Genomic DNA, 27,632 nt, shown 5'->3' with positions numbered 1-27,632 from the left:
GTAGCCCAGTGAGGGATGAGCAGGACCACGGTGCACGGTGTCCTGAAGGTGGCCACCTATACTCCTTAGGAAAATGGAAACAGCCAGTTTCCTAAGCATGGTCTCTGCCCACCAGGTGGCCCTGCCTCTCTGTTGCCCTCCAGACCACCGGGCACAGCAGGCACGAGCCAGTCCACCGAGGAATAAGAGAATTTCAGATGCAGAAACGGCATGCCCTTCAATGTAACCCTAAGCAAAGGACATTAGTCGCCCCAGCAGGCAGGCTGGGAAGTCCACCTCCAAATGCCAGCAGATCAGTAAGCAGCATCGGGGGCCTGGTGAGGCTCCAGTCCACAGGCACAGGGTCAGAACCCTGCCAGGCCAGCTTAAGGCCCTCAACACTGTCCCTCAGTAGTGCCATCTCACTCATGTGTGCGCGCACACACACACCCCCATACACACACGCATTAATGCTTACACAGAAGGTTCATACAAATGGCACAGGGAGAAGAATCCAGATCTCGTGGGGTTTGAAATCCCTGTTCCCTCCCAATGGCCCTGCTCTGCAGCTGCAAACAGCCCCTGATGTTTGGGGCTGGGGAAGGTGGGTAGCAACGGGCAGGGCATAGATCCCTCCATATCCACTGGACAGAGCATAAAGGGCCCTCAGCGTTCTTGGATGTAACATCCGAGGTTTCTACGTGAACAAGCGCGGAGGTCCGCTCTATGGAGCACTTAGTGAATCTCCCGAGGCATGAGTGTGACTACTGAGCCACTTGGCTGGGGCAGGGTTGTTGTGAACATGTGATGTCTGACAAAGAAGAGAAAAATGCAAACCTGGTTTCTTTGGGGGAAAACAGCCGTGAGACGAAAGCCGATGGTTTTTATGAATGAATTCAACTGTATTTCTAGAACCGTGATCAGTCTAATGTGTTCACTTGAGTCTTTCCGTTATACTTTATTGAGCTTTATGAGAAAATTATATACTCTGGAGATGTTAATAAACATGGAGATTCACACAGGTCTCCAAACGGTCCCCTGGGTGGTGCTAAGAGAGCCTGGTACGTAACTCAGAAGCCAGTGGAACCGATTCATAAGATCAGTTGCCAGTCCCAGCACACACAATACCGCTCCCCTTCTGATTCAGACACTCTTTAAAACATTTTTTTAAGTGAAACATCTCAGACATATAAACACACATATAATAATATAATAAACATTCTTAAGAAATAAAATATTACAGGTGTCATAAAAGTGCCCACGTAGCCAGCCCTCATCCCATTCTCTTCCCTTCCCTAAAATAACGACTATCTTGAATTTGGGGTTTAACCTGCTAATACACTTTTAAAATTTTGTAATACATATATGTGTATACTTAAACAAGATATAGCATTATGTGCGTACTTTTAATCTTTTTTGTATCATATGCAACCTTCTGCAACTTGCTTTTATTTTTGCTAATCACTCTTTTTTGAGATTTTAGCTATATTGATATATGGAGGTCTAGTGCATCCATTTTCATGGCTGTATTGTATTCCACTGTGGAACTAAACTAAAATTTATTTATTCATTCTCTAGTTGATGGTCATTTAAGTTGTGTCCAGTTCTCACCATTGCTAATAAACATTATGACACAGGCCTTCATGTGCACACATTTCTCTCGGGCGTATATGTTTTGGAGTGGAATTGCCATCTTAAAGGGTCTACGTGTCTTCAGTTTTACTGGGTGTTGGCCGAGTTGCTCTCCAAAGTGGCTGCATCTATCGATATTAACACTCCCACCAGTTGTATATGAGAGTCCCACTTGCTCCACATGTATTACACTGCAATTTTTGCCAGTCAGGTGGATGCAAAAAGGTTGATGTACACTTTGAATAGCAGGGGCACTCCTTTCCCAAAGCTTTTCCTGGATGTTCAGGAAACAGTGTGGTTCCACTTTAGCATTTGCAGAGGCCCCGAGTCTTCATGAGGTGAAACTTAAAACAAATCCAGAAGGCCCTAGAGGAACCAGGTCACCAAGAACCAGCAGGTGTGGTCCCTGGTCCGTCTAGCTCTTGTGAACTTCAGGTGTGGATAGAGCCTATGGGGCCCATCTTGAGACCTTGTCCACGGAGCAGTGCCGTGGGGCAGCTCCTGCCCTTGACCCTGGAGGGATGTATTGAGCAGGGAAGGGGAGGCTTGAGGGCTTCAGAGGCCAAACCCCTGCATCAGGGATCTCCTTCACAGCCTGTGTCACCATTTGTTTTAGGCAGGTGAGGCCCAGTAGCGATGGCTGGGGTGAAGTTCCTGTTTATAAATCCTTCCAAGTCATCTGCAAGAAGTGTGGACCTACTCTCAGACACAAATGTCTGACTGTCCATACATGGCAGGCTACTGTTGCAGAGCTGGGACTGTTTCAGCATGGGCTTGGTGAGATATGAGGAACCCGGGAGCCTTTTCAAGTCCTGGCTCTAGGATAGTGCTGTAGAGCGCCAGGGTCACTGCACACAGCTGCCCAGCCTGTGCACTGCTCCATTCATATTGACGGAAATGTAAATGACATCACCAGGGTCATGCCATTTGGCAGCCATGGGACAGTCCAAGCAGATTTTTGTCCAGGGCATCTCAGAATCCACCTGAAAGAAGCATAGGTCCTCCGTGGGTATGCTGAATAACCAGGAAGATGTCCCCTGCTATAAAATCTTCCAACATCAGAAATAATCCAAGCTAGAGGACCTGGGCTCTCAGTCCATGCCTTCAAGCAGTTATTAAGTGTGATGAATGCAGTGTGGCCAGGATACCATGATGACCCACTAGCACTTTTTTTTTTTTTTTTGTGGTACGCGGGCCTCTCACTGTTGTGGCCTCTCCCATTGCGGAGCACAGGCTCCGGATGCGCAGGCTCAGCGGCCATGGCTCACGGGCCCAGCCGCTCCGTGGCATGTGGGATCTTCCCGGACCGGGGCACGAACCCGTGTCCCGAAACCGTGTCCCCTGCATCGGCAGGCAGACTCTCAACCACTGCGCCACCAGGGAAGCCCCCACTAGCACTTTTGATGGGGACAGTAGCTCATGTTAATGGCTAACAAACTTCTTGAATTCCTTGGGCTACTTTCTGGATTCTTCTTTCCATCCAGTTAAAAACCCGAGTCACTATGGAGTCCCATACAACTAACCATGTGCTTTGCTCGGTATAAAATGGATTATGGTAGATTTTGTAACCGCCGAAACTTCCAGGGAATATTTATCAAAATTACAACTGTTCACGTCCCTTGGCCCAGCAATTCCACTTCTAGGTATTTGTCCTACAGATGTACTCACCCACAAACAAAATGATCTGTGCATAATATTGGTCATTGCAGCATTTGTTTTAGTAGCAAAAGAGTGAAAACAACCTGAATGACCATCATTTATTTATTTCTTCATTCAATAAAGGTTCATTGAATTCCTGTTATGTTCTGGCACTGTTGTGGGTTCTGGGATCCAGCAGATAAACTTCCTGGCCGTGTTGGAGCTTATATTTTAGTAAAAGGAGACAGATAATGTAAGACAAAGGAGTTGTTGGATGGTGTTACTAAGGAGAAAAATAAAGCAGAGAAAGAAGGATTCGGAGCACTGGGGAGAGTGTTGCTTACTAGTGTGCTCAAGGAAGGCCTCCCCGAGAAAGTGATATTTGAGTGGAGACTCGATGGAGGTGAGGGGGCAGGCCATGTGGATAGTTGGATAGTATCCCATTCTAAACAGAGAGAACAATAAATGAAGAGCCCTTAAGTTTGTACGTGTCTGTCATTCTCAAAGAGGCTGTTGTGGCTGGAGTGGGAGGGGAGAAAGATAGGACCTGTGGCCACGGGGCCAATGGGGAGCCAGAGCAGGAGGGTCCTGTAGGCCAGGTAAGGACTCTGGTGTTTCCTTGGGGTGAAATGGGGGCCACTGGACAGTTCTGAGCAGAGGAGTGACATGATCTGACTTCCGTCTTCTGAGGATCACTCTGGTTGCCACTGAGAGTCTGAGGGAGCAAGGGTAGACTAGGGAGAAGCCTCCATCCAGGTGCTAGAATCCATCCAGGTGGGAGGTGACTGGCTGGAGCCCAGGTGATGTCAATGGAAGTGATGAGAAGTGGTCAGATTGAGGCTATATTCAGAAAGCAGAGTCAACAGGATTTGCTGCTGAATTGGATGTGAGATGTGAGAGAGAGGGTGACAAGGGTGACTGCAAGGCCTTTTGCCTGAGCAACCAGGAGGATGTGGTTGGGGGGAACAGGTTTGGTGAGGAAGACCAAGAGTACTGATTTGAACGTGGCGGGTCTAAAACATCCAAGAGATATCCAAGTGGAGAAGCTGAGTAGGTGGTTGGATAGATGAGTCTGGAGGTCACGTGGAAGTATAAATTTGGGAGTCTGAGAATTTAAAGTCGTGGACTGGCTACAATCACATAGTGAACATAGAGAAGAGGACTAAACACTGAACACTGGGGTCCCAGTGTTCAGAGGTTGGGGGAGAGATCGCCAATGAGGGCGGAGGAGAAATGAGAGAGATAGGGAGAGATAGAGAGGTCCATCCCGGAGGCCAAGTGGAGAAAGTGCTGTAAGAAGGAGGGAATGGTCAGCCAAGTCCAAAGCTTCCGAGGGGTCAGTGATGAGGACTGAGAAATGGCCAATGTGCTTGGCAGCAGGGGGGTCACTGGCACCTCAGCAAGAGCTGTTTCGGTGGCATGCTAGGGACAAAGTCTAGTAACAGTGGGTTCAAGGGAAAATGGGAGGGGAGGAACTGGAGGCGAGCAATAAAGACCACTGATTTTCAGGAGTTTTGCTGTAAGGGGAGCAGAGGAACAGGAAATGGGGTGGTAACCAGAGAGGACCATGGGATCAAAGGTGTTATTTAAGAATTTTATATCATGATAAAAATAATCCATCATACGTTGCTTGTGGGAATGTAAAATGGTGCAGCCGCTTTGGAACAGCCTCGCAGTTCCTCAAAAGGTTACACAGAGTTAGTGTATGACCCGGCAACTCCACTCCTAGGCGCACATCCAAGAGAACTGAAAACATATGTTCAAAAATTTGTGCGCAAGCGTTCATAGCAGCATTGTTCATAAGGGCCCAAAGTAGACACAACTCAAATGTCCATCAACTGATGAATGGAAAAATAAAAGGTAGTGTGTTCATACGATGGAATATTAGCTGGCCATACAAAGGAACGAAGTACGTACTACAATATGGATGAATTCATCCTTGAAGACATTATGCTGAGAGAAAGAAACCAGTCACAAAAGACCACATATTGTGTGATTCTGTTTATATAAAGTGTCCAGAATAGGTGATTCTGTAAAGACAGAAAACAGATTAGTGGTCGCTTGTGGGGAGGTTGGGGGAGAAATGGGGAGTAACCGTTAACGGTATGGGCTTTCGTTTTGGGGTGATGAAGATGTTCCAAAATTGATTGTGGGAACGTTGTGCAACTCTGTGATATACTAAAAGCCATTGAACTGTACAGTTTTTTAAAAAAATCCAAAAAAGAGAGGGAAATTGATGCTATAGGAGAGGAGGGAAGCAAAGTCCTTGAATAAGCAGGAGAGATGGGACCCAGTGCCCAGGTGGAGGAGTTGGGCTTAGCTTGGAGCACACACGGTCCCCGTAGGAGCAGGAGGGATGGGCCAGCCTGTGGCACACATGCTGGCAGCTGAGAAGCCATGGCGAGGATATTCTCACTGTGGGAGCTCTCTTCTCATTGGGTCATTTTTCGCTGTAAAGTAGGCAGCAAGGTCATCAGCTGAGAGTAGGGATGGTGGGGGAGGGGTTGGAGGCCTAAGGAGGGGTGAGTGTGACGTAATTGTGGCGAGATGGGGATGCATGCACACGGGGGTGGAGGGGACAGGAGCTGGAGGTCAGGGGTCGGGGGAGCAGGGAAGGCAGCCAGCGTGGTTCCAGTTCCACGGTGGACAGTTCTTCATATTTTACCATCTCTGAAGGCAGGCTGTTCTCACCATCAGTGAGACACTTAGAACAATCACATGTTTTCCAGCAGTCAGTGCTTACCATGTGAGGCACCTTACGTATGTTAACTCATTTAAACTCATGACAATTCTAGAAGTATTATTATTATCACCGTTTTCCACATGGGGAAACTGAAGCACAGAGAAGTTAAGTAATTAGTTCAAGGTCCCATGTGTCCTGGGCCCAAGGGGTGCGCTGTGTCCAGCTACACTTGCTGCTTGGGGGCAGGCCCAGAGTAGATGGGGGGTTGGTCATCCCCAGGGTCAGGAGCTTATCAAGCGATGTCAATGGAGAGATGGCAGGGGAGATGAGTGTAAGCAAGGAGTGACGAGAAGGATGGACGTTGACTAAGCCAGTGACGAAGGAAAGTTAGGATACAAACAGGGTGAGGGGCAGTGAAATGGAGGTAGGCCAAAGGATTGGAGGTCCCAGCAGGGCTGAAGAGTTTTTAGAGTTTAGATACTAGAGGTGAGCTGGAAAGATGGGGTGCTTTGGAGTATGGGACCCTTAAAAACTGAGGTTTAATTGGAGCACAGCAAGTGGTCATGACAAAGGCCATGGCATGACCATAGGAGTGGGGGAGGACAAAGAGTACTGGAAGTGTTGCAGGAAAATGGGGCCTGAGAGGATGGTCATGGCCCAGGTCTCGGGTGAGTCCCTGGGATGGGCTGCCAAGGGAGGGTCCTTGACTTCACGCAGGAAAGAATTCAAGAGCGAGCCATCGTAAAGTGAAAGGAGGTTTACTGAGGTACACAGTGGGTCTCAGGAGGCCCCGAGGGGTGAGGTGGGTAGTTTTTATGGTCTGGGTAATTTCATAGGCTAAGGTGTGGGAGGATTATTCCAACTATTTTGGGAAAGGGGCGGGGATTTCCAGGAACTGGGCCATCACCCACCTTTTGGCCTTTTATGCTTGGCCTGGGAACTGTCCTGGCGCCTGTGGGTGTGTCATGTAGCTAATCTATGACATGAATGTATCATGAGGCTCAAAGTCCACTGGAAGTCGAATCTTCCGCCATCCTGGGCCTAATTCTAACCAGTTTTTGTTGTATCCTCAACAGCTCTGTCATTCTTCTAAAGGTTGTGCCCTGCCCCCTTTGCTCCTGTGTCAGAAGGGAGGAAGAAAAGGAACCCAGAGGCAGATTGTTGGAGGGGACATTGATGGAGATATTGAAATCACTTAGATGACAGCAGCAGTAGTGTTGGGAAGAGCGACAGTGTGCAGTGGAATGTGGGGAGCGGCCGGGAGAGCGGACAGCACTTTGTCCACTCAGACCCAGTGCTCCTAAGTGTGCAAGAAAACAGCCTTCCCCCTGAGAGGCTGCAGGGCCCGCCTTGGCCTCAGGGCCCCTTGCTCAGCCCTTCCCTGCACATCAGGCTCCCCTGGGAGCTGTAAGGACCAGGAAAAACTACCAGTGCTCAGGCCCACCCTCGACTCATGGGAATCCAGCAATCGGACTCGTTAATCAGGATCGCTGGGTGTGGTGTCCAGATGGCAGTAGAGTGTCAGAGGGCCCCAGGTGATTCTAATGTGTAGCCAGGATGGAGAGCTGCTGAGTCACAGCAAGAAGGTGAAGAGAACTGGATGCGCTGTAGTAATGGGCATTGTGCTGATAACAGGGCCCAGTGGTAGGGTGCAGGCAGTTGTGGGCAGTGGCGCAGAGACTTGAGCCAGAGCAGGGGACACACCTGGCCCTCCCGGGATGAAGGCCAGATGAAGGATGACCCCTGGAGTCGTGGACATCTTGCAGCAGCGGAGCTAAACTGGGCCCTGGGACTGAGGACCTGGCCTGGTGGTCCCTTAAGCCAACTGTGAGGACGAGGCTATGAGTGGGCAGGGGCCGGGGGGGGCAGCTTACCAGGAGCCCCGGAACCCTGTGGGTTCCCAACTCAGCAGGATGAGGGAGTGTTAAGGCTGGGAGCGACATCTCTGGTGCACAGTAGGGAAGAAACAGGGAGGAACACACACACACGTAGATATGCACGTGTGTGACCTGTGTGTGTGTGCATGGGTATATGTGTGTGTGTGTGCGTGCATATATCTATATTGCTGGAATACACATAAAATATCACTAGAAGGGTAGGGAAGAGACTGGTACTGTGGTTACATCTAGGGAAGAGGAACTGAGTATCTGGAATACAGGGGTGAGAAAAAGGAGACCCTTTTATGCCTTTTGAGTTTTAAACCACGTAACCTATAATCAGTAAGATGGAAGCCGCAGCAGTTTTTCAGGGGCGGGGCCTGGCACAACCTGAGCCGCGTGGGAGCTGCGGGCATCTTCTCTGCGGCCTCTGGGGTCTAGACGAGTGAGTGGTCCTGCCCGGTGAGGACAGGCCGCAGGGTCAGGGGTGTGCGTTCACCCTCAGACAGGAGAAGTGGGGTCCCCGCAAAGGCCCAGGTGTAGCGGTTAGTGGAGGAACTCCGTGACCCCCGCACCTAGCGTAAGGCTTCTGAGCAGGGCGGTGAGGGCAGCCCAGCCTTGTTCCCAGTGGTGGGCTCTGGAGCTGGACAGTCTGGCTCAGATCCCAGCTCATCACTCAGTCGTGGGAGGACAAGTTCCTTGGCTTCTTGTGGCCTCAGTTTCCTCAGCTGCAAGATGGGGTGAACCACGGCAGCTCCCTCACCGCACCGTCAGGAGCGCATATAGGACTGTCTCGGGGTGCGGGGAGTGCATGGTGAGCATTAGCTAGTTTTCTTCTCCGTCATGAAGGTGACACCGCTCTTGGGCAGTGGGAACCAGGTGCCCCAGTGCCATCTGGCGTCTGCGGGCCCGTCTGTGCTGAGAAGCAAGGGCGACGTGCGCTCCTGTCACGCACCAGCCCGGGCTAGGGCGCAGCAGCTGCTTGGCGATTCGAAAAGCATCTTCATGCTGCTGAGTCAAATGCCGTGGAACACCTTGCTCCCCGCGTGAGGAAGTGACTCAGCCGTGTGCCAAGGGAAGGCAGGACGCCGTTGCTCTGTTTCAGGGTGGGCACCCTGAGGCAGGTTTGAGCCTTATTTTCAGTGGGGAAAGCCCATTTCCCACCTCTTTTCTTGTGGTCACATCCTGATGTCCAGAAAGGACACTGGGTTTCCTGAGGTCTGGTCTTGGGTTCATCCTCTGTTGACACTATGATCAGGACCTTGTTGAGATCAGGCACTATCATCCATGAAATCCTCAAAGAGCCCCTTTAAATTCAGGGAACACAGGCGTCCAGTCCTGAAGGTGCCTGACTCTCTTTTCCCCCAGATGTGCACTGGGCTTCCGGTCCTCTCCACCGGCAAGAGTGCCCCTCCACACTGCAGGCTGGAAGGGGGGATGCCCAGTGACCATTCACACGAAGGCCAAGCTTTGGCCCTCTCAGCTGCTTTCCTGGGGGCTTATTAATGTCAGATTTGGATCCATCAACTCACTTCAAAATAATCTAGAGGTGGGTGGGGGGAAGGGTGGGGATATAGAGGAAGCAAGATTAGCCGTGTGTTGATAATTGTTGAAGCTGGGTGGTGGGTACATGGGGGTTCATAACACTATCCTCTCCGCTTTTGTACATTTTGTAATCAATGTTCTACAATTCTTAAAAGTGGAAAAATAACAGCAATTAAATACCATCTTAACATACAACAAAAAACAGTTTTTGAAATAACAGCAATTAAATACCATCTTAACATACAACAAAAACCAGTTTTTGTTTCCGTCCAAAATCATTGCATGTAAGGCAATCCTACCCTGTCCTCTGAGAAATCCCGCATGCTGTAGGGTCAGCTCTCATGGCACAGTTTGGGATTATGGTGTCCTCCCTGAAGTGGCCGCCTCCATTTACGAAATGGGCCCTGATGGTGCCTGGGCCTAGGAATTATCCACATCTTAGTTTTAGGCTTAGGAAGTGGTGAAAATCCTAACGATGACATGTGTTTGAGTCTCATAAACGGCCCAGACCTTTCTGTAAAAACTTTGGTAATGACTGACATAGATCAGAAAGGAAATAATTACTTCAAGATGAGAGAGAGAGAGAGAGAGAGAGAGAGAGAGAGAGAGAAGAGAAGGAAAGGAGATGGAAAGGAAGCCAGCATTGAAATAGGCTTGTTTTAGAAAGTAGAAGTTTAAAGTCCTAAGGATCTTCCTGTCCAAGAAGACTGCATCTTAGCACAAAAAGGCTTATACAACTTCATAGCCCCTGGCGTGGTCCTTCCTGATCAGCTCACCTCGAGGACACAGGTCAGCCTTTGTCTGTCTCTCTCTTGCCCCCCACTCTTTCCTCCTCTCCTATGTGCCAGGCACTGCTCACACAAAGATGAACAGGAGATGCGCTCCACCCCTAACAAGCACCAAGTGTGGAAAGGAAGACAGACACATAAACCTGAAACGCGGGTATGGACAAGAACTGTGAGAGTCCAGGGACCACGAGTAGCTCTGCCAGAGGCAGTCAGGAAAAGCTTCAAAGAGCAGGTGATATTTGTGCTGGGTTTTGAGAAATAAATAGGAGTTCACCAGAAAGTGAGTAGGTGGAAGGGAATTCCAGGCAGAGGGAACAGCCTGGGCAAAGGCCAGAAGTATAAGACCACGGTGCTTTTGAAGAGTGGTTAGGATGTTCAGAACACAGAATGGAAAAACATTTTCCAGCAGGCAGCGGGGGAACCATGAAAGATGTTTCAACATGCAAACGACGTTGCCAGCGCTGTGCCCGTTTCAACCGGCCCTTTTTCACAAAATCTTATGCTTCCTCCTAGTTGGAACTCTGCAAACTACCCAGAGCCCTCCCACTAGGTCCAGGTTTCTAGCCTGAGGTTCCAGCGGATTGGTAGGACTGTCATGACTGACATCCGTGAACTTCAGTGAATATCAGCACGCCTTCCAGACATAAGTAATCCACCCATTTCTGGAACCTTCTGAGAGGATCATTTAAAAAAACACAAAAACCCACCCAGGAGAAGGGAGGTACAGAAGTCCTTTCCCAGTGGAACTATGATTATTTTGTTCTCCCTTTTAAAATAATCTCCAGATTTCTATTAGGAGCATGTATAGGTGCCTATTTCTTTATGCACAGTTCCAAAATCCAAATAGCCCTGAAAAACAAAAAAAAATTTTTTTCTTTCTCCCAGAACTCATTTGGCGACAAAATGACCTGAACAGATGTGAGACTATTTATAGTCTTTATCGATTCACTTGGTGTGAATATTCATATTCTGCTGCAGAAATACTAATGTGTCTGATTACAGGGTGCTGCCCCAGACCCCATGGGGGGTGTTATGTAATTATGTGGCACATGCACCATATTACCTTTCGACGATAAAATTGGAAACAAAACTGGTTTCCAAAACCAGTCTGGTCCCAAGGCTTTTAGATGAGGAGATGCAGGTCTGTACCACTTTTGTAAAGAAGATGACACTGCAAGCGGGCCCTCAACAGTGTGGAATGACCCTGCGCCATTTCTCTGGCCATCTTTCTCTCCTGTGTTCCATGGTGAACATTTTCAACCCCTTCCACTGTCTGAACCTTCTGGCCTCTCCTCCCAGTGCACCTTACCCCCAACAGTTGATTTTGCTTCCTGCTTTATGGGGAAAACAGAAGCCACCAAGACGAAAACTCCCTTAGATGGCAGAGACAGAAACAGAATATGTATACAGCCCTGCCCACAGCTGCCCCATCCTGTCCTCCTTCTGTCGTCTCCCAGGGGAGCAGCTCAAGGGTCCCCTATGGCAGATAGCTCCTCTTCCCTCCTCTAGGTCTGCTGCCCTCCATCAGCTTTAGGTATCGTCAAGTCACTGCATTAAAAACAAAAACGAGACAACAAATCAAAAACCAACGCTCCAGATTTCGTAGCCCTCCCCCGATACTGCCCTGCCTTTCATTCCAAGCCTAGCTTCTCCAGAGTGTCCGCCATTTCCTCCCCTCTGCTTCTCAACTCTCCTCATTCCTCTCTGTCTTCTGGCCCCATTGCTCCCTGTACAGCTCCGACTAAGCTCACCCATGACCTCGTGGCTGTAGCATCTTTCACTCCATAGCAGGGGTTCCCGCTCCTCCCTGGCGGCCTTTCTTCCCATGGCCTCCGTGATCCAGCCCTCTCCTGCTTTTCCTCCGGCCTCCTCTCCCTCCCTGTAAGATCCTCTTCCCTGCTTTAAACTTGCAGATGTTGACTTGCCCCAGGCTCTTGCCTCTTCTCACTCTATCCACAGCCTCAGGGCAATCACTGCCTGTACACCTGCTACGCACACTTTATACCTCCACCTCAGCGCTGTCCTCGAAATTCCAAACTCATTTGTCTAACTACTGGCTTGACATCTCCTTGTAGATATCTTTTTTTTTTTTACATCTTTATTGGAGTATAATTGCTTTACAATGGTGTGTTAGTTTCTGCTTTATAACAAAGTGAATCAGCTATACATATACACATATCCCCATATCCCCTCCCTCTTGCGTCTCCCTCCCACCCTCCCTATCCCACCCCTCCAGGCGGTCACAAAGCACAGAGCTGATCTCCCTGTGCTATGCGGCTGCTTCCCACTAGCTATCCACCTTACATTACGGACGCATTAAACTCAGCATTTCTAGAAGGGATGCTTTGATCTTCCCTGTTCTAACCCCATTGACACTGACCCCTCTTCCGCTGTTTCCACATCCACCCACTCAGGTCTGCAGGCCAGAGCTGTGGCCGTCACCCTGGCATCTCCCCTTCCAGCGCCCCCCATCTCCAGTCCGTCACTAAGGTAGACTTGTTTTTTCCTGCTATACCCTCTCTGTCTTCACCACCCTGACCCTAGGCAACGCCACCATGACCTCCCACCTGAATCCCAGGATGTGCTTCCTCGCAGATCTGCTGCATCCACTGGTTTCTTTAAGAAATGCCCATCCGATTGTTTCCCTCCTCCTTCACACCCCTTCGTGCTTTCCCTGGTTAAGTGCCTTTTTAGGATCAAGACAAGGATCCTTACGGGCCTTTGCTGTGACTCCTCTGACTCTCCCAGCCTTGCCTGTGCCACTCCTGCCTTGTCCTCTCTGCTTCCCTACACACATAGCTCCCCGTGCGAGGAGGGTGTCCTCCTCCGTCCCCCCTCAGGGCCTCGGCACACACTGTTCCCTCTGCCTGAATGCTCTTCCCTCCCTTTAGCAAGGGCAGCTCAAAGATTCCTTCCTCGGGAAGCCTTCCCTGACCTCCTAACTCACTCAAATCCCCCTATCACAGGATCTCCCAGCGTTAGGTACCTGGCTTTCCCAGCCCTTGTCACTTTTGCAACTTAGCATCTATTTATGGGGTCATTTGACCAATGTCCATCTCTCCAACCAGAATGTCAGCTCCACGCGAGCTGGGACCTTGCCTCCTATTGCTCCTCGTGGCTCCCCACCACCCAGTACCAGGCCTGGCCCACAGTAGGTGCTCAGGGTTTGATGGACGAGTGGCTGCATGTCGTATCCACAGGGAGCCCACCCCACACGTTACAGCTGTTGAGTGTACAGCGAGGGGGAGGGGGTGGGAGGGTGTCACCTCCTCATGAATGACAAGGGGCTCTTGGCTCCGTAAGGTCTGGGCTCGGGGCTTTCTTGGTGGGCCAGAGATGGCTTTACCTATTTTGTGTGGACTGAGGGACTGTAATCTCCCCTGGAATGCATCTCCCTCCTCCTCCCCTAGCCCGTCGCTCTGCCAGCCTCCAAGCTTGCCAACGCCTTCTCAGCTGGGCAGTGACTCCTGGTGCTCAGACACGCCTGGGAAGCTGCTGAGATGGTGGGCCTCTGTCCTAGATGTTAGGACTGAAATATTAGAGCTGGATGGACCCTAAGCCCATCACTTTACTGTACACACAAGGAACAGACTCTCTTATAGGCATGCAGTAAGGGGCAACTGGGCCAGGACCACTTGGGGCTTGTGCCCACAGGGTGAGTAGTAGACTCTCTAGTTCGCTCCTTGCCTCCCTCCTCTGTTTGGAGTGAAGTCACTTGGGTCCACCTCAGCAGCAAAGGTCCAAAGGGAAAGTGGTCTGAGGAGTATAGCGGCAGACCAGCTGAGTCAGGAGATGGTGCCAGGAGGGCGCCATGGCCCGATGTCAGCCGATCTGTGTTTTAGTAACTCCTCTGCCCCAGCTGGCTGGCTCCAGTACTTCGAGTGAGTTATTTCCCCTTTGGGTCTTAGTTTACTCTTCTAGATGTAGATAACAATTCCTTCCCCCACCAAAAAATACAAACAAAAAAAACCCCCAAAGAACCCAAAACCCACCTCTGTCCTGACCAGGTCAGAGGCAGGATTAAATGCTCCTATGAGCCAGGCATTACTTGAGACTGTACATTTGGTCCTCAGAATCATTTTTGGAGGGAGACTTTGTTATTATTCCCATTTTTCAGGAGGCTCATAAAACAGGCACTATCACCTGTCTAAGCCTTCTCAGCTATTTAAAGAGGGAGTCAGACTTAGACCTGGGTCTTTCTGACTCTAAAACCCTACGCTGGGCCCAAGCCCTAGTCCCTGCATTGAGGAACAAACAGTAAAAGGAAAACAGACCTGAAACGCGTTTAGAAATTGCCCCAAGCCATCTAGATACTGTGGACATCCTGGCGCGCCTGTTGGGTCTGAAGGCAGATGGACAGGTCAGGTCGGGGCTCCCCTCTCCAGGAAGTGTCTGGGTTCTGTGCTTCAAGCTGGGTGGGTTGGGGGTGATTCTTCTGTGATCTAGGGCCTGTAGATGTATATGAATGAACTTAAGGTTTTTTTCTTTTTTGGAAAAGGGAGTTTGGGTGGGCAGGAGGGAGAGGTTGGTATCTCTTTTCATGGTTTGAGGTGGCGGAGTTGTCTTGTACAGTTGTGCAGGCTGTATACTGCCCGACTCCAGGAGGCACCATTCACACTATAGTCTAAGTGAATGTCACTCCCTAGAGTTTGCCCTACACATCATTCCTGATGGCCTTGAAGATGTTCCTTGGTATGATAGCTCCATGGTAAGCAACGATAGCAGTTAAAATTAACCGAAAACTTACTATGTAAGCATGTAGCGTTTATTTTATCTTACCTGGCTCACAACAATCATCTGAAACTGATACTCTTTTTTTTAATTGAAGTATAGTTGATATACAATATTATATGTTACAGGTATACAGTACAGTGATTCACAGTGTTTAAAGGTTATACTCCATTTATAGTTATTATAAAATATTGGCTATATTCCCTGTGATGTACAATATATCCCTGTAGCTTATTTGATAAACAATAGTTTGTACCTCGTAATCCCCTCCCCCTATTTGCCCCCCCTTCCTTCTCCCCACTGATTACCTCTAGTTTGTTCTCCGTATACCTGTGAGTCTGTTTCTTTTTTGTTATAGTCACTACTTTGTTGTATTTTTTAGATTCCTGATGCTCTTGCTATCTGTGTTTTACCCATAGGAGACCTGAGGCTCAGGGGGTGTTAGAGGAATTACCCAGGCCGCACGTAGTTCTTTACCACTGTGCCACGCTGCCTCTGGACTCCGTGAGGCTGAGGAATTGGGGTGTGGTGGGAATTCCACTGCACGAGAATAAAGCCGTTATCTTTTTTTTTTGGCTGCGCTGCCTGCTTGTAGGATCCTTAGTTCCCCGGCCAGGGTTTACGCCTGGGCCACGGCAGTGAAAACACTGAGTCCTAACCACTGGACCGCCAGGGAACTCCCTAAGCCATGATCTCTGTGTCTCTTTTCTTCCCCTGCCATGGTCGCCCCTCCCCCACCACAGCTGGACAAGATGCTGGACCCCCAGGTGTGGCGGGAGGCAGCCACACAGGTCTTCTTCGCCCTGGGGCTAGGCTTTGGGGGTGTCATCGCCTTCTCCAGCTACAACAAACAGGACAACAACTGCCACTTCGACGCCGCCCTGGTGTCCTTCATCAACTTCTTCACCTCGGTGCTGGCCACCCTCGTGGTGTTCGCTGTGCTGGGCTTCAAGGCCAACATCATGAACGAGAAGTGTGTGGTCGAGTAGGTGGCCCCTTTCTCCTCCTGTCCTTTTCTCTCGCCGTCTACCTTCCCCTGGGAGAGTCCCCCTCCACCCGCGCTGGGCAATGGAGATCAGAGGAGCTCTCTGTCCCCAGCCCTGGACCACAGGGACAGCTTCAGAGATGTCTCCGTTGATGCCCATGGCATCCTGCCTGGGTGTCTAGGAGGTACCCCCAGGATGGTGCCCAGTCCTGCCTTTTTACCTGAACTTTTTTTTTTTTACCTTTTTTTCAATTTTTTTTGTTTTAAAACTTTTGACTTTACCCTTCCCTTTGTGCTGCAGGAATGCCGAGAAGATCCTGGGGTACCTCAACACCGACGTCCTGAGCCGGGCCCTCATCCCTCCTCATGTCAACTTCTCTCACCTGACCACTAAGGACTACGCGGAGATGTACAAGGTCATCAAGACCGTGAAGGAGGACCATTTCTCAGCCCTGGGCCTCGACCCCTGCCTTCTGGAGGATGAGCTGGACAAGGTATGGGGCAGGCTGTCCTTCCAGGATGGGCAGAAAGGCAGGTGTGGGAGTGCAAGACCCAGAGACAGGCCATGGGTGGCTGGAGCTTGGGTGCAGAAAGCCTCCAGAGACTCATTTTTTTACTTGATAAGTGAGGACCTACTATGTGCCCAGAGAAGCACAGAGGGAAGGTGTTGGCCAAAACCCCTGCCCTGAGGTAGGCTGAGTCTCTCTGAGAAGACGAGGCAGGTGCACAATTCCCAGAAATCAACGGGAATGGGGACGGCTTTCACGTGTCTTGAATGAGTTTCCTGCGCACCCGTCTCTGCCATGTGTAATGCGTTTGGAACAGTGCCTTGGACACAGCACGCAGAAAGAAAGAAAGTGTTTACATTAGCGTCTGCCCTTTGCTGTCTATCCCCTGGGCCCTCGTGACAGAGCCGTGAGCCGAGTATTAACGTTGTCTCCTGTTTTACAGGCGAGCAGCCTGTAAGCTGGGAGCCTGCTTGAGGTCTCACAGCTAAGAAGCAGGGGAGCCAGGGTTCAAATCTTGATGCTTCTGCCCCTCCCCCAGCTGCCCCACTCCCACTGCCACAGTGACCCTTAGCCCCTGGGGAGGGCAGGGCAATGCTGCCCCTCATTAACGTGCAGGCCCAAGTTTGGACACCTTGCTTCTATCCCCGTTTGCACAGCTGGAAACTTTCAAAGTGACTGTTCTGTTAGGAGGGGTAACAGGAGAGAGACATACCCACGGGGTCCTGGGATCCAGCTGGTGCCAGAGCTCACATGGGGCTGAGCCAGCTCCTCTCAGTCAGCCTCGATCAACCCTCCCCTTCTCCGTGGAGCCAGGGAAGATGACGCTTTCCCTGTGCTCGTGAAAAAGTCAGCTGCATTCTACTGGCGCCAGCCTAATGCTGAGGGACTGTGTCGCCTGTGAGCTCTTCCCATGTGATCAAGAGTGAAAGGGCCATGTCTGGGCACCCCTGCCCTGGTTTCTTCCCCAGGTAACTGACAGCATAAAGGACGGCACCCTTGCTTGAGACTCTGCCCCATTCTCACAGGCGTGGCCGGGTCCTCTGAATAGAAGTAGGATGGTAGGGCTTCCCTGGTGGCGCAGTGGTTGAGAGTCCGCCTGTCGTTGCAGGGGACACGGGTTCGTGCGCCGGTCTCGGAAGATCCCACATGCCGCGGAGCAGCTGGGCCTGTGGGCCATGGCCGCTGAGCCTGCGTGTCCGGAGCCTGTGCTCCGCAATGGGAGAGGCCACAACAGTGAGAGGCCCGCGCACCGCAAAAAAAAAAAAAAAAAAAAGAAGTAGGATGGTAGCAGGCTTTTTAAAAAAACATTTATTTATTTATTTGGCTGTGCAGGGTCTTAGTTGTGGCATGCGGGATCTTCATTGCCATGTGTGGGATCTTTGTTGCCATGTGTGGGACCTTCGTTGCTGTGTGTGGGATCTTTAGTTGCGACATGAGGGATCTTTAGTTGTGGCATGCGGGATCTGGTTCCCTGACCAGGGATAGAACCCGGGCCCCCTGCATTGGGAGCACAGTCTTAACTGCTGGACCACCAGGGAAGTCCCTGTAGCAGTTTTTTTACATAATACAATCTTGATAACATCTAAATGACAAGAACTACACTCTCACAGTTTGGGGAGGTGTTCCCTCGCAGTCCGCAGACACTACAGGATAGCACAGAAGTGATGTCAGCGGACAGTGTGTGGTCAGTTCCCTGTGAGCAGGGACCTGGGCATTAAAGCAGTGGTTCTCTACCTTGGCTGCCCATCAGAGTCACCTGGGGGCTTTATAAAACCCTGATACCCAGCTTTACCCCCAGGCCAAACAAATCATTGTCCTCGTGGAGAGACCCAGGCATCAGTGTTTTTAAAAGGCTCCAACATGAGTCCGTTGGGCAGCTGAGGCTGAGACCACTTCGGTAAAGTCTGGCGTTCAGAGCTGGGGGCGGCTGCATTGCTTAGAGGAGGAGAGTCTTGAGCTGGGTGTGTTTCTAAAAGTGAGCATCTTCATCTGAATCACCTGGGGTCCTTGGACAACTCGTAGATTCCAGGCCCCACAGGTGAAGTCCTGAATTAATGTTTTACTCCCTGGGGGGTATTCTGATGCCCACTCACATTTGAGACCCACTGGCTGAAAGCAAGAGGATTTAGGGGGGCGGGGATCTCTGTGAAGGAGGGAACAGCTATATTCCTAAAGCTCTGAGGGCAGAGATAAGGAAGCAGGGGGCCCCCAGGTGGGCGTGGACCCTCACTCAGCCCCGCCCTCCGCACCCACCCTCAGTCCGTGCAGGGCACAGGCCTGGCCTTCATCGCCTTCACCGAGGCCATGACGCACTTCCCTGCCTCCCCGTTCTGGTCCGTCATGTTCTTCCTGATGCTTATCAACCTGGGCCTGGGCAGTATGATCGGGACCATGGCGGGCATCACCACGCCCATCATCGACACCTTCAAGGTGCCCAAGGAGATGTTCACAGGTAACTTCTCCCGGCAGCCCCCACTGGGCTTGTGGGCTGTCCAGGGGAACAGTGAACAGGTTGTGACTCTGACTGTAGAAAGATTGGGTTCCCACTGGGTTATTCATGACTCCATACTTAGAAAGCTCCACCCCCCCACCCCCCACCCAACCCGGCACACAGCTGGAGCCTGGCTACGCCACCCAGAGAAGAGCACTTCAGAGCCGGAAGGGAGAAGGCTGTTTGGGAATCTGTGCCAAACCTGGGCTGGGAGATAGGCCTCTTTCTTGGTTTGTTTTCCCTTCTCCCCAAGGGCCTGCTGAGGTGTCTTAGCAGGGGTGGCCTCCTCCGTGCAGGGCCTGCACCCTGTTCCATCCCTGTCACTCCCAGCCCCAGGGTGCTCCCTGCCTAGTAGAGTAGGAGCTCAGAACCTCAGCATCTGGACCCCCTTCCCACCTCCATACAGGGCTGCTGTGAGGAGGGGTGAGATGGGAGGGACCTGGGTGCCCCTAAGATCCCTGGGGCACCACCCACCCTGCACCTTTGGCCCCATACCGGCCTCCCGGCTCTCTGTAGTGGGCTGCTGTGTCTTTGCCTTCTTCGTGGGGCTGTTGTTCGTCCAGCGCTCCGGAAACTACTTTGTCACCATGTTTGATGACTACTCGGCCACCCTGCCACTCACCATCATCGTCATCCTTGAGAACGTCGCTGTGGCCTGGATCTATGGAACCAAGAAGTAAGGGGGACATGGGGGAGAGCTGGGGACAGGAGGAGGGGTCTATCCCACCCATCATGACTCCCTGGAGAGTGCTGTGTTCCCAGCACTGCTCATGAGTGGCGCAGGAGATCACAGAGTCAGAATGTCAGCCAGAAAGTGCCCTTACAGATCACTTAGGGAAACTGAGTCTCAGAGAGAGGACACGACTGTCCAAGGCCACTGGGCTGGTGAGAGAGAGAGAGCCAGGCTGAGGACACGAGTCTTCTGGATTCAGGCGCTGGCATCATCCTGAATGGGCTTAAACTACCATAGCATCTTTCCTGGGTACCAACTCTTCAGAATTCTGTCAAGCTCGTTAAGCGCTTGGTGGGTACACAAGAGGCCCCTGCCCTCAAAGAAACCATTGACTTCAGCAGCCTGACTCATAGTTCTAGAGTGAGCTACAAAGGAGTGTGAGACAATGTGTGGTTTGGGCCCTAAGTTTGGGGTTGGGTGGGGGTAAGAGAATTCAGCAATATGAAAGGATTGGGTCTCATAGCCTGAGCCTCAGGGAAACCTATACACACTGTCAGCCCCTGGCCTCATTCCTCATTTCAGGACAAATCTGTGTCCCCAGGAAGTCCTTTCACTCACTCAGCAATGCCCGGGGCTCCTCTAACCCACTCAGCCTGACCCACCCCGATGTCTAGACCTGGTCTCAGAATCAGACTCTCACAGGCCCTGCTACAGCCATCTACTTCTAGGAGAGTGTAGGAGGGAACGGGCTGATAAGACAGAGAGCGACCCTGTGAGCCGGGGTTAGAACATGCTGCTGGAAAGGCTCTCCCTCTTCTGCAGTCTGGTGAAGCCCCGTACCCCTTCTCAGACTGTTATTTTTTAATGCACAAGATAAAATATATAAGATTATATAGGAAACTAGTTATATTGAAAATTAGCAAAATAATGTTTAAAATCTGTGATACAGTAATATACGTGTACTTTATTTTTACTGCGTTAAGTTACAAGATCTAGCTGTGGGTCTAATAACAATGGTAACTTCAAAGCAGTGATGAGCATAAATGATGTTTGTCGGTATCTCAATTGTAATGTGATAGGGAAATATCTGTGATTTAATCAATTGCTTACAGCATCTTGGGTACTCTTAATACTACTGTTGTTGCTTGCACTTATAACAGAAAGAAATGCAAGATTTCAGCTAGGTGTTACTGAGGTAAAGATGATTTTTTTTAATGCCATTCATGTACACAGCCTGCCAGCCTCCCGGAATTTCACCCACATGCCCAGTGGTTAGGCATCCCTGAGTCAGGACGGCCTTCTGCCTTTGGACACTAGGAATGTGCACTTTGACCTCTCTTCCAGCAGGGGGAGTCTAGAGCCAGGCCAGCACCAGGTGGGCTGGGTGCCCAGCAAAGCCCTCTGGAGCCTGTCCACCTGCCCAGGGCGTGTCCTGTGGGCTGTATCATATCCCTGGGTGAGGTGTGACGTGACATAGTCAGAGGAAGTTAGAGGAGGACAACAGAGCCTTTTCAGAGGCCAGTGGGGCCACAGAATAATGTATTGAATGCGAAGAGTGTAATAGCCTGGGAGGGAGGGACTGGTCAGTGAAGGCTTCCTGGAGGAGGTGGCTGGGGGGCATGTGCCGGCATAGTGGGGGTGCCAATTTCTGGACCCTGCGCTGTGCTTGGCAGGTTCATGCAGGAGCTGACGGAGATGCTGGGCTTCCAGCCCTACCGCTTCTATTTCTACATGTGGAAGTTCGTGTCTCCGCTGTGCATGGCTGTGCTCACCACGGCCAGCATCATCCAGCTGGGGGTCACGCCCCCGGGCTACAGCGCCTGGATCAAAGAGGAGGTGAGAGGCGGGGGCCTGAAACCCCAGGGACATTGGCATCTTCCCAGGCCTTTAATGCCACAGGTGGTAGAGATAACCCCTTATAGGGCAACTACTCGGTGCCAGACCCTGCCAGAGGCTTTGCACAGCTGATCTGTAACCTTCACAACAACCCAAAGAGAGAGGTGGTGTTATCGCTGTCACACAGATGGGGAAACTGAGGGTCAGAAAGGTGAACGCACTTGTCCAGTCTTTCTAACCCGTGTTTTCTCTCCCTGTGGAGTCCATGGAGTGGAACCACCCCAACTTTTTACAAGTGCAGAAACTGAGACCCAGGGAGGCTCAGGCCCTTAGCCAAGGGGACCAGCTCCCCCAAGGAGCAGCCCCTGATGAACCCCATCTCTGCCAGTGCCTGGCCAGGATGAGTGCGGCGGGGAAGTTGTCCTGGAGTCTGAGAGGGTGAGGCTGCGGCAGGGCGGGCAGCAGCCCTCACCCGTGTCCACCCCTAGGCTGCCGAGCGCTACCTGTATTTCCCTAACTGGGCCATGGCTCTCCTGATCACGCTTATCGTCGTGGCTGTCCTGCCCATCCCTGTGGTGTTCGTTCTGCGGCACTTCCACCTGCTCTCCGACGGCTCCAACACCCTCTCCGTGTCCTACAAGAAGGGCCGCATGATGAAGGACATCTCCAACCTGGAGGAGAACGACGAGACCCGCTTCATCCTCAGCAAGGTGCCCAGTGAGGCGCCCTCCCCCATGCCCACTCACCGCTCCTACCTGGGGCCCGGCAGCACATCGCCCCTGGAGACCAGTGGCAACCCCAATGGACGCTATGGGAGTGGCTACCTCCTGGCCAGCACCCCTGAGTCGGAGCTGTGACCACCGCCCCGCCCTGCCCGCCTCACCTCCCACACCCAGCCAGCCCACGTGTCCCAGCCTGGCTTTTCCTTCCAGGCCAGGCCCTCTGCCCAAGGGGAGGGGCTCTGCCCTGCCTCATCCTCCACCCCAGTCCCAGCCGACTTCTGCTTCCTAGATCTGAGTGGGGGCTGGGAGAAGCTCTGTCCCCCCGTCTAGGCCCCCAACCCAGCTAACCTTCAGAGATCCCCTTACCAAACTACAGCTGAGTTACTGGAACCGCCCAGACGTCCCGATTCCCAGCACAGGGGAGACTCCAAGTGGCCACTCCAGGGGTCACTCCACACTCCCTCTCTCCTGCAGTTCTTAGGTCTTGGAGTCCCTTAGGTCTGTGCTGCCAGGTAGTGGTGGTGGCTCAGGGATGGGTTGGGTGGGGTGTCCCTTTCCAGAGGTGCCCAGTTTAAGGTTGGAGATGGGGCAGAGGTGCCAGGACTCAGGGCTTAGACTTTGGGATGGAGTCTGCAGAAATCCCCAAGTTCTGTTTGGTGAGGCAGATGGTGCCCTCTGGTTTAGAGCATGAGCCTTGGCAGCGGGGGTGGTGGGGATGAGGGGGCTCCTTGGCCCCAGGCTCAAGGTGGACCCTCCAGTGTTCTTGGCCCTGCCTGGGGTGGGGGGGTGTCCTCCCGCATCCTGCCTGGTAGGGCAGTGACTGGCCCCAGAGCCTTTCCCACTTCCATTAGAGCTTAGCCTGCCCTCTCCCCACACCCCCATCCGGGAGCCCAGAGTCGTGGCCTCTGCCTCTGTCCTCGAGAGAGAAGAGGTCTCTAGAGCACACCTGATGGCTCACAGCACAAGTCAGATGGTTTGGAGCACAGCTGTGAAGCATACCCCCTCCCCTCTCGCCAGGGGCCCGACTTTCTCGCTAGCGGCAGCTTCTGCCCTGGAGCGGCAGTCCCTGGAGTTCAGGGGCTCACACCTGGGAAGGAGATAATTTCACTGCCCCTTTGGGCCGCTGCCTCTCTCCTTGTACAAGCACAGCCACCCGGTGTGCACGTCGTGTGTGGATACCTCGGAAACCTTTCCCAAGCCGCCCAGCCCATGGCGGGGTGTGGGGGGCACAGGCTGTGCTGTAGCCACTGGAAGCTGCCCAGGGGGAGGGCCGGGCCTCTGTCCTGGGGCCCAGCCCTGCGGCACCCCACCCACGCTTACCTTTGCCTCCCCCGGAAGAGGGCTGCCCTCGGAGTGCAGGCTAAGAGGATTGGAACCTGATTGGAGGTCAGAAGTCTGCAGAGAGATGAATGGACTGATGAAAGGATGCAAGGATGGGTGGATGGAAGGAAGGAGGGGTGGGGAGGAAGGAAGACTGGCTGGGACAGCAAACCTCCATCTTTGCGAGCTGCAGGGGGCAGGGCAGGGGCAGGCCTGGCTCCTTCACAAAGGGTCCTGAGTCACTCTCGTGCCTCTGGCTGCTCTCAGCCCTGGGAGGGACACACTAGGCCCAGGGGTCCCTCCTCCACCCCTTAGTCCCTTGGTTTTCCCCGGCCCCCTTGGGGTCCACTCGCCACCTCCGTGCCTCGTCCTCCTCCCACACGTGCTCCCATTTCCAGCCCTCTCAGCCCCACCCATCCTTCCTGAGTGTGTGGGGGGAGGGGGAGACCCACATCTCCACAAAGACATGAGCTTCTGGGACACCACATCACGCCTTAGGCCCCCTCACCTGACAGCACCTCCTACCTGGCCCTGTGCCTAATCCCAAGCAGAAATAGCAACAGGAAAAGCAAGGCCCCAGGAGAGACACTACTATATATACTCTATACATTCTATTTCTATTGTATATTCAATCTGTACATGTGGGTGTAAATGCTGTTAAATGACAAACCCAATATTATACTGTGGCTGGTGGACTATTTTCATCCTCAGTGCTGTAAAGATCTATTTTCATTGTATATTTGATATATTTTTAATTTTGTAGCGTGTGGCTGGACCAGGCCCCATCAGGCCAGCCTGTGACAGGGCGGCTGAGCTGGGGCCGTCAGCTTGGTCCTTGTGGGCTGGGCAGTGCTCGTAGCTGGCTGCCGTAGGCCGGGCCCTGTCCTGCTGCGTCTCTGCCATTAGACGCAGGGCCCCGAGCTTGGTGTGTGCGTGTGTGTGTGCACGCGCACATATGTGGGTGTGGGTGTGGGTGCGCGTAGGGTGCTGACTTGTGATCCCCGTGTTCACCACGTTCCTGAAGGCCACGCTGCCCTCCTGCCACCTCCTTCTCCTCTCAGCTCCGTCAGGCGAGGCCTCAAGGCAGGGTTCCGTGGGAAACCCGCGTCCTGGGAAAGGCACATGCCTCTCACTGGTGACTCGCTGCCTTCACCCCATTGGGCTTGCCAGAAACGGGGAATGAGGCGTCTTAGGGCAGTGGGGGAAGTCCCCACATTTATTTTCTTTTCTCTCTGTGCCCACTGGAGACACAATGTCTTCAGCTCCGGGGAAAGTGCTGGGTTCCTTAAGACGGTGAGACCCCAAGAGGGCGTCATCTCACTGCGCCTCTGTCCTGTGTTTGTCCTTGAGACATCCCTGACCGTGTTCAGGGGGAACAGCCGCCCCTCCCCTGTGCTTCTGACACACACACACCTCTGCTCGCTCCTCAGGGGAGCTGGGAGTGGATGGGGCCGATGGGGTCAAGAGCAGGTAGGGCATCTGACGGAGAGATCCAGCCCCAGATTCCCTGGAGGAGCAGGACGTGGCCAGAGAGGGGCAGGCCCTATGTTCCAGCACAGGGTCCCCCCCCCACTGGCTCTGGTGCTGTCCATGCAGTGCCCACAGGGGACAGAGCAGACTCCGGGGCAGAGCAGGGCAGGCCAGGGGTGTACCTGAAAGAGTCGCTGGCGGCTGGTCCTGCCTCTGCCCGCCCTCCAGCCCCAGTCACCAGCTTCTTGCCCAGGGAGCCCACTCCACTGAGGCAACGTGAAGCCTGAGGCCCAGATGGGTGGACGGGTGGGCACAGAGGTTGATGCCAGCCAGGTTGGCTTTTGCCCTCGAGCAAAAAGTCCGTGGGGACTAGTGCTAGGAGAGGCCCTCCTGACTCAGCCTACGGGCCGTGAGGCTGGGGCCCAGAAGCTGTGTGGTCCCAGGCCCACGCAGGCCTGCACTAGTACGGGGAGGGGGCTGCCCTCTAGCTTCTTCACAGCTGCACCTCCCCCCTCCCACTGGAGTACATGTTGGGGCGCACCCGACTCCCTGAGCGCCCACCAGGCCCCCAAACTGGGGGGGCCTGCTGCCCCTTCACCAGAGCCTAATGACTGGGGATGGGGGAGAAGGGCCCAGCGTCCCTTCTCATCCTAAGCACACATGCCAGGTGTCACTTTCGGTTCTGGCGCAAGTTCAGAAAAATTCTAGTCCACGTGCCCCATGCTGGTCAGAGCCCTGGGTCCAGACCACTCAGCCCAGGGGAGGGGATGAGGCTTTGTCACCCCTGGAGCCCCTCCTTCCTCTCTACACCCCCCATGGTGTACAATAAAGTGTCTGTTCTTACCAAACCCCTCTTGCCTTTCTGACCTGCTCTGGGATCAGGGAGAGGGGATGGGAGAGGCCACAGATCCCGAGGGCAGCTTTGGGTTGAAAGCCTGGATGGGATGGGTTGGTGAGGACCGCTGTGGGACTCTGCGGGCTGCCTGGCTGTCTGGCTGTCTGGCTGAGGAGGATGAAGAGGGGCATGTGTTTATTTTTCTAGGAATTGTCCAGGATAGGTAACTGCATACACTGGTAGGAAGCCTTATGGATTCCAAGTACTTCACACATCTAAGCTCGTGTGGTCACAGAGCAACAGCTCTCTGAGGGAGATATGCTGTTGTCCAAGTTTTTCCAGATGAGGCAAATGAGGCTTCGTCTGATGTGAGGATGGTGTTTTGTGTCCGTGTACGGGACCTCGTAGGGAAAATTCCGACCCTGCCTTACCGCCAGGAAGACAGCCATCTAGGTCTGTCAGTTCTGCAAGGGGGGAGGGGGGAGGGGCTGAGGGTGGGAAGACGCCAGTGTCCAGAGGCCTGAGACTGAGGTGGGGGATGGCCGGGGACTTGAGGGTTTGCCAGGAGCAGGCCACTTAAGTTCTGGGAGAACGGCCCCTCTCTTCAAGGTAGCTATCTTTTTTGCAAACTTCAGTAGAAGGTAAAGGTGAAATATGAGACTGTTCATTGCCTATTTTCACAAATTTCAGTCTCAAGTATTTATTGAGCACCTACTGAATGCTTAGCTCTGGAGAACAGAATGACCTGGGGGTAGGGAAGCACTACTTCTTTGCTTACCCTCAAGGAGCACAGACACTGGAAGAGACAAGAAGTATGGATCCTGGGGGAGGCCCCACCACACGGCACTCCACTCCAGTCTAGAATGATGCTACCTGACACCGCCAAAGTCCCCCAAGGAACGTTCCATTTCCTTCTCCTGCCACAGAGAAGAAAGTGTTGTTCCAGGAATAGCCACCAGATGGCAGGAAAACCTTTCTCTCCAGGTCTTGGTCCACTTACCCGTCTACTCCAACTCCATCACTTATTCTTTTGTGGGCTAACTTATTCTTGAACAAACATTTATTAAGTATCCACCATGAACAAGCTCTGTGAAAGCTATGGATACACAAAGATAAATAAATCAGCAGCGCTCACTTTCCTGAGTTTGGGGAAGGGAACCCCTCCTCCCCCACGCCCCATCTTCAAATCTCCCCATATATCTCTTAAACAGGGGAATGTCTTGGTGCTAAAAATATCACTCCTTGAAAATGAATTCAATTATTTGTTTAAAGTAATGTTTGGGGTTGAAATGCCAGTGCTCCCGCCAGGAGGGACACATAGATCCACTAAAAAGCGATATCACAAATGCTTGGGTTTGAGGGAGTTATGGAGTCAGACTTCTCAAGTTCAAGTTCAAATGCCAGCTAGGCTTCCTGCTTCCTGAAAGACCTAGGGCAAGTTATTTAACCCCTCTGAACTTAAATTTCCTAGTCTGTAAGATAGGTATAGCGAATGGATTGAATGAGATAATGCATGTTCCTGTGTATCAAGTTACTCCAAAGCTTAGTGGCTTGAAACAACCGTTCTATTATATCTCATGATTTTGGGGGTGAGGAATTCAGGTATGGCTCGTCTGAGTGGCTCTTCTAGTGGCAGTTGAGGTCACTCAGTGGTATTCAACCGGCAGATGAGCTGGTCTGGAGGGTCCAAGGCAGCCTCGCTCACATTCATTCAAATGGCTGGCACCTCAGTGAGAACAGCTGGCAGCCTGGGCTCAGACTGTCCCCAGACGAGCATCTACAACTGGATTCCACAGCACAGTTCATCTCTGGGTGGCCAGACTTGTATGTGATGGCTCAAGGTGCCCAGAGAGATCGATTCAAGAGATGGGAGATGGAAGCTGTCAATTTCTTAAGGCCTGGGCCTGGAAAATGGCAT

The 27,632-nt window shown here is 52.3% G+C and overlaps 1 protein-coding gene across 2 annotated transcripts in view; it reads left to right on the top strand.

Annotated features, from left to right (window-relative positions):
- Positions 1-22,224, top strand: part of SLC6A17 (solute carrier family 6 member 17) — a gene marked incomplete at both ends in the record, with an annotated part of 31,142 nt that extends 8,918 nt beyond the window's left edge. Inside the window, 6 exons of one of the 2 annotated variants that reach the window (XM_082832940.1) lie at positions 15,617-15,858; positions 16,160-16,352; positions 18,636-18,819; positions 19,375-19,534; positions 21,205-21,367; positions 21,856-22,224. In XM_082832940.1, coding sequence (XP_082689066.1) covers positions 15,617-15,858; positions 16,160-16,352; positions 18,636-18,819; positions 19,375-19,534; positions 21,205-21,367; positions 21,856-22,224 — 1,311 coding nt within the window. Of the gene's footprint in view, positions 1-15,616; positions 15,859-16,159; positions 16,353-18,626; positions 18,820-19,374; positions 19,535-21,204; positions 21,368-21,855 lie in introns of both variants that reach the window. The other variant, XM_082832939.1, reaches the window with a different exon arrangement.
- Positions 22,225-27,632: the final 5,408 nt, after the last annotated feature.

Source organism: Leucopleurus acutus (genome assembly GCF_964270905.1).
Source record: "Leucopleurus acutus genome assembly, chromosome: 2".
NCBI classification, from domain to species: Eukaryota; Metazoa; Chordata; class Mammalia; order Artiodactyla; family Delphinidae; genus Leucopleurus; species Leucopleurus acutus.
The sequence above is the reverse complement of the archived record's forward strand: the minus strand, read 5'-3'. Positions and strand labels throughout refer to the sequence as shown.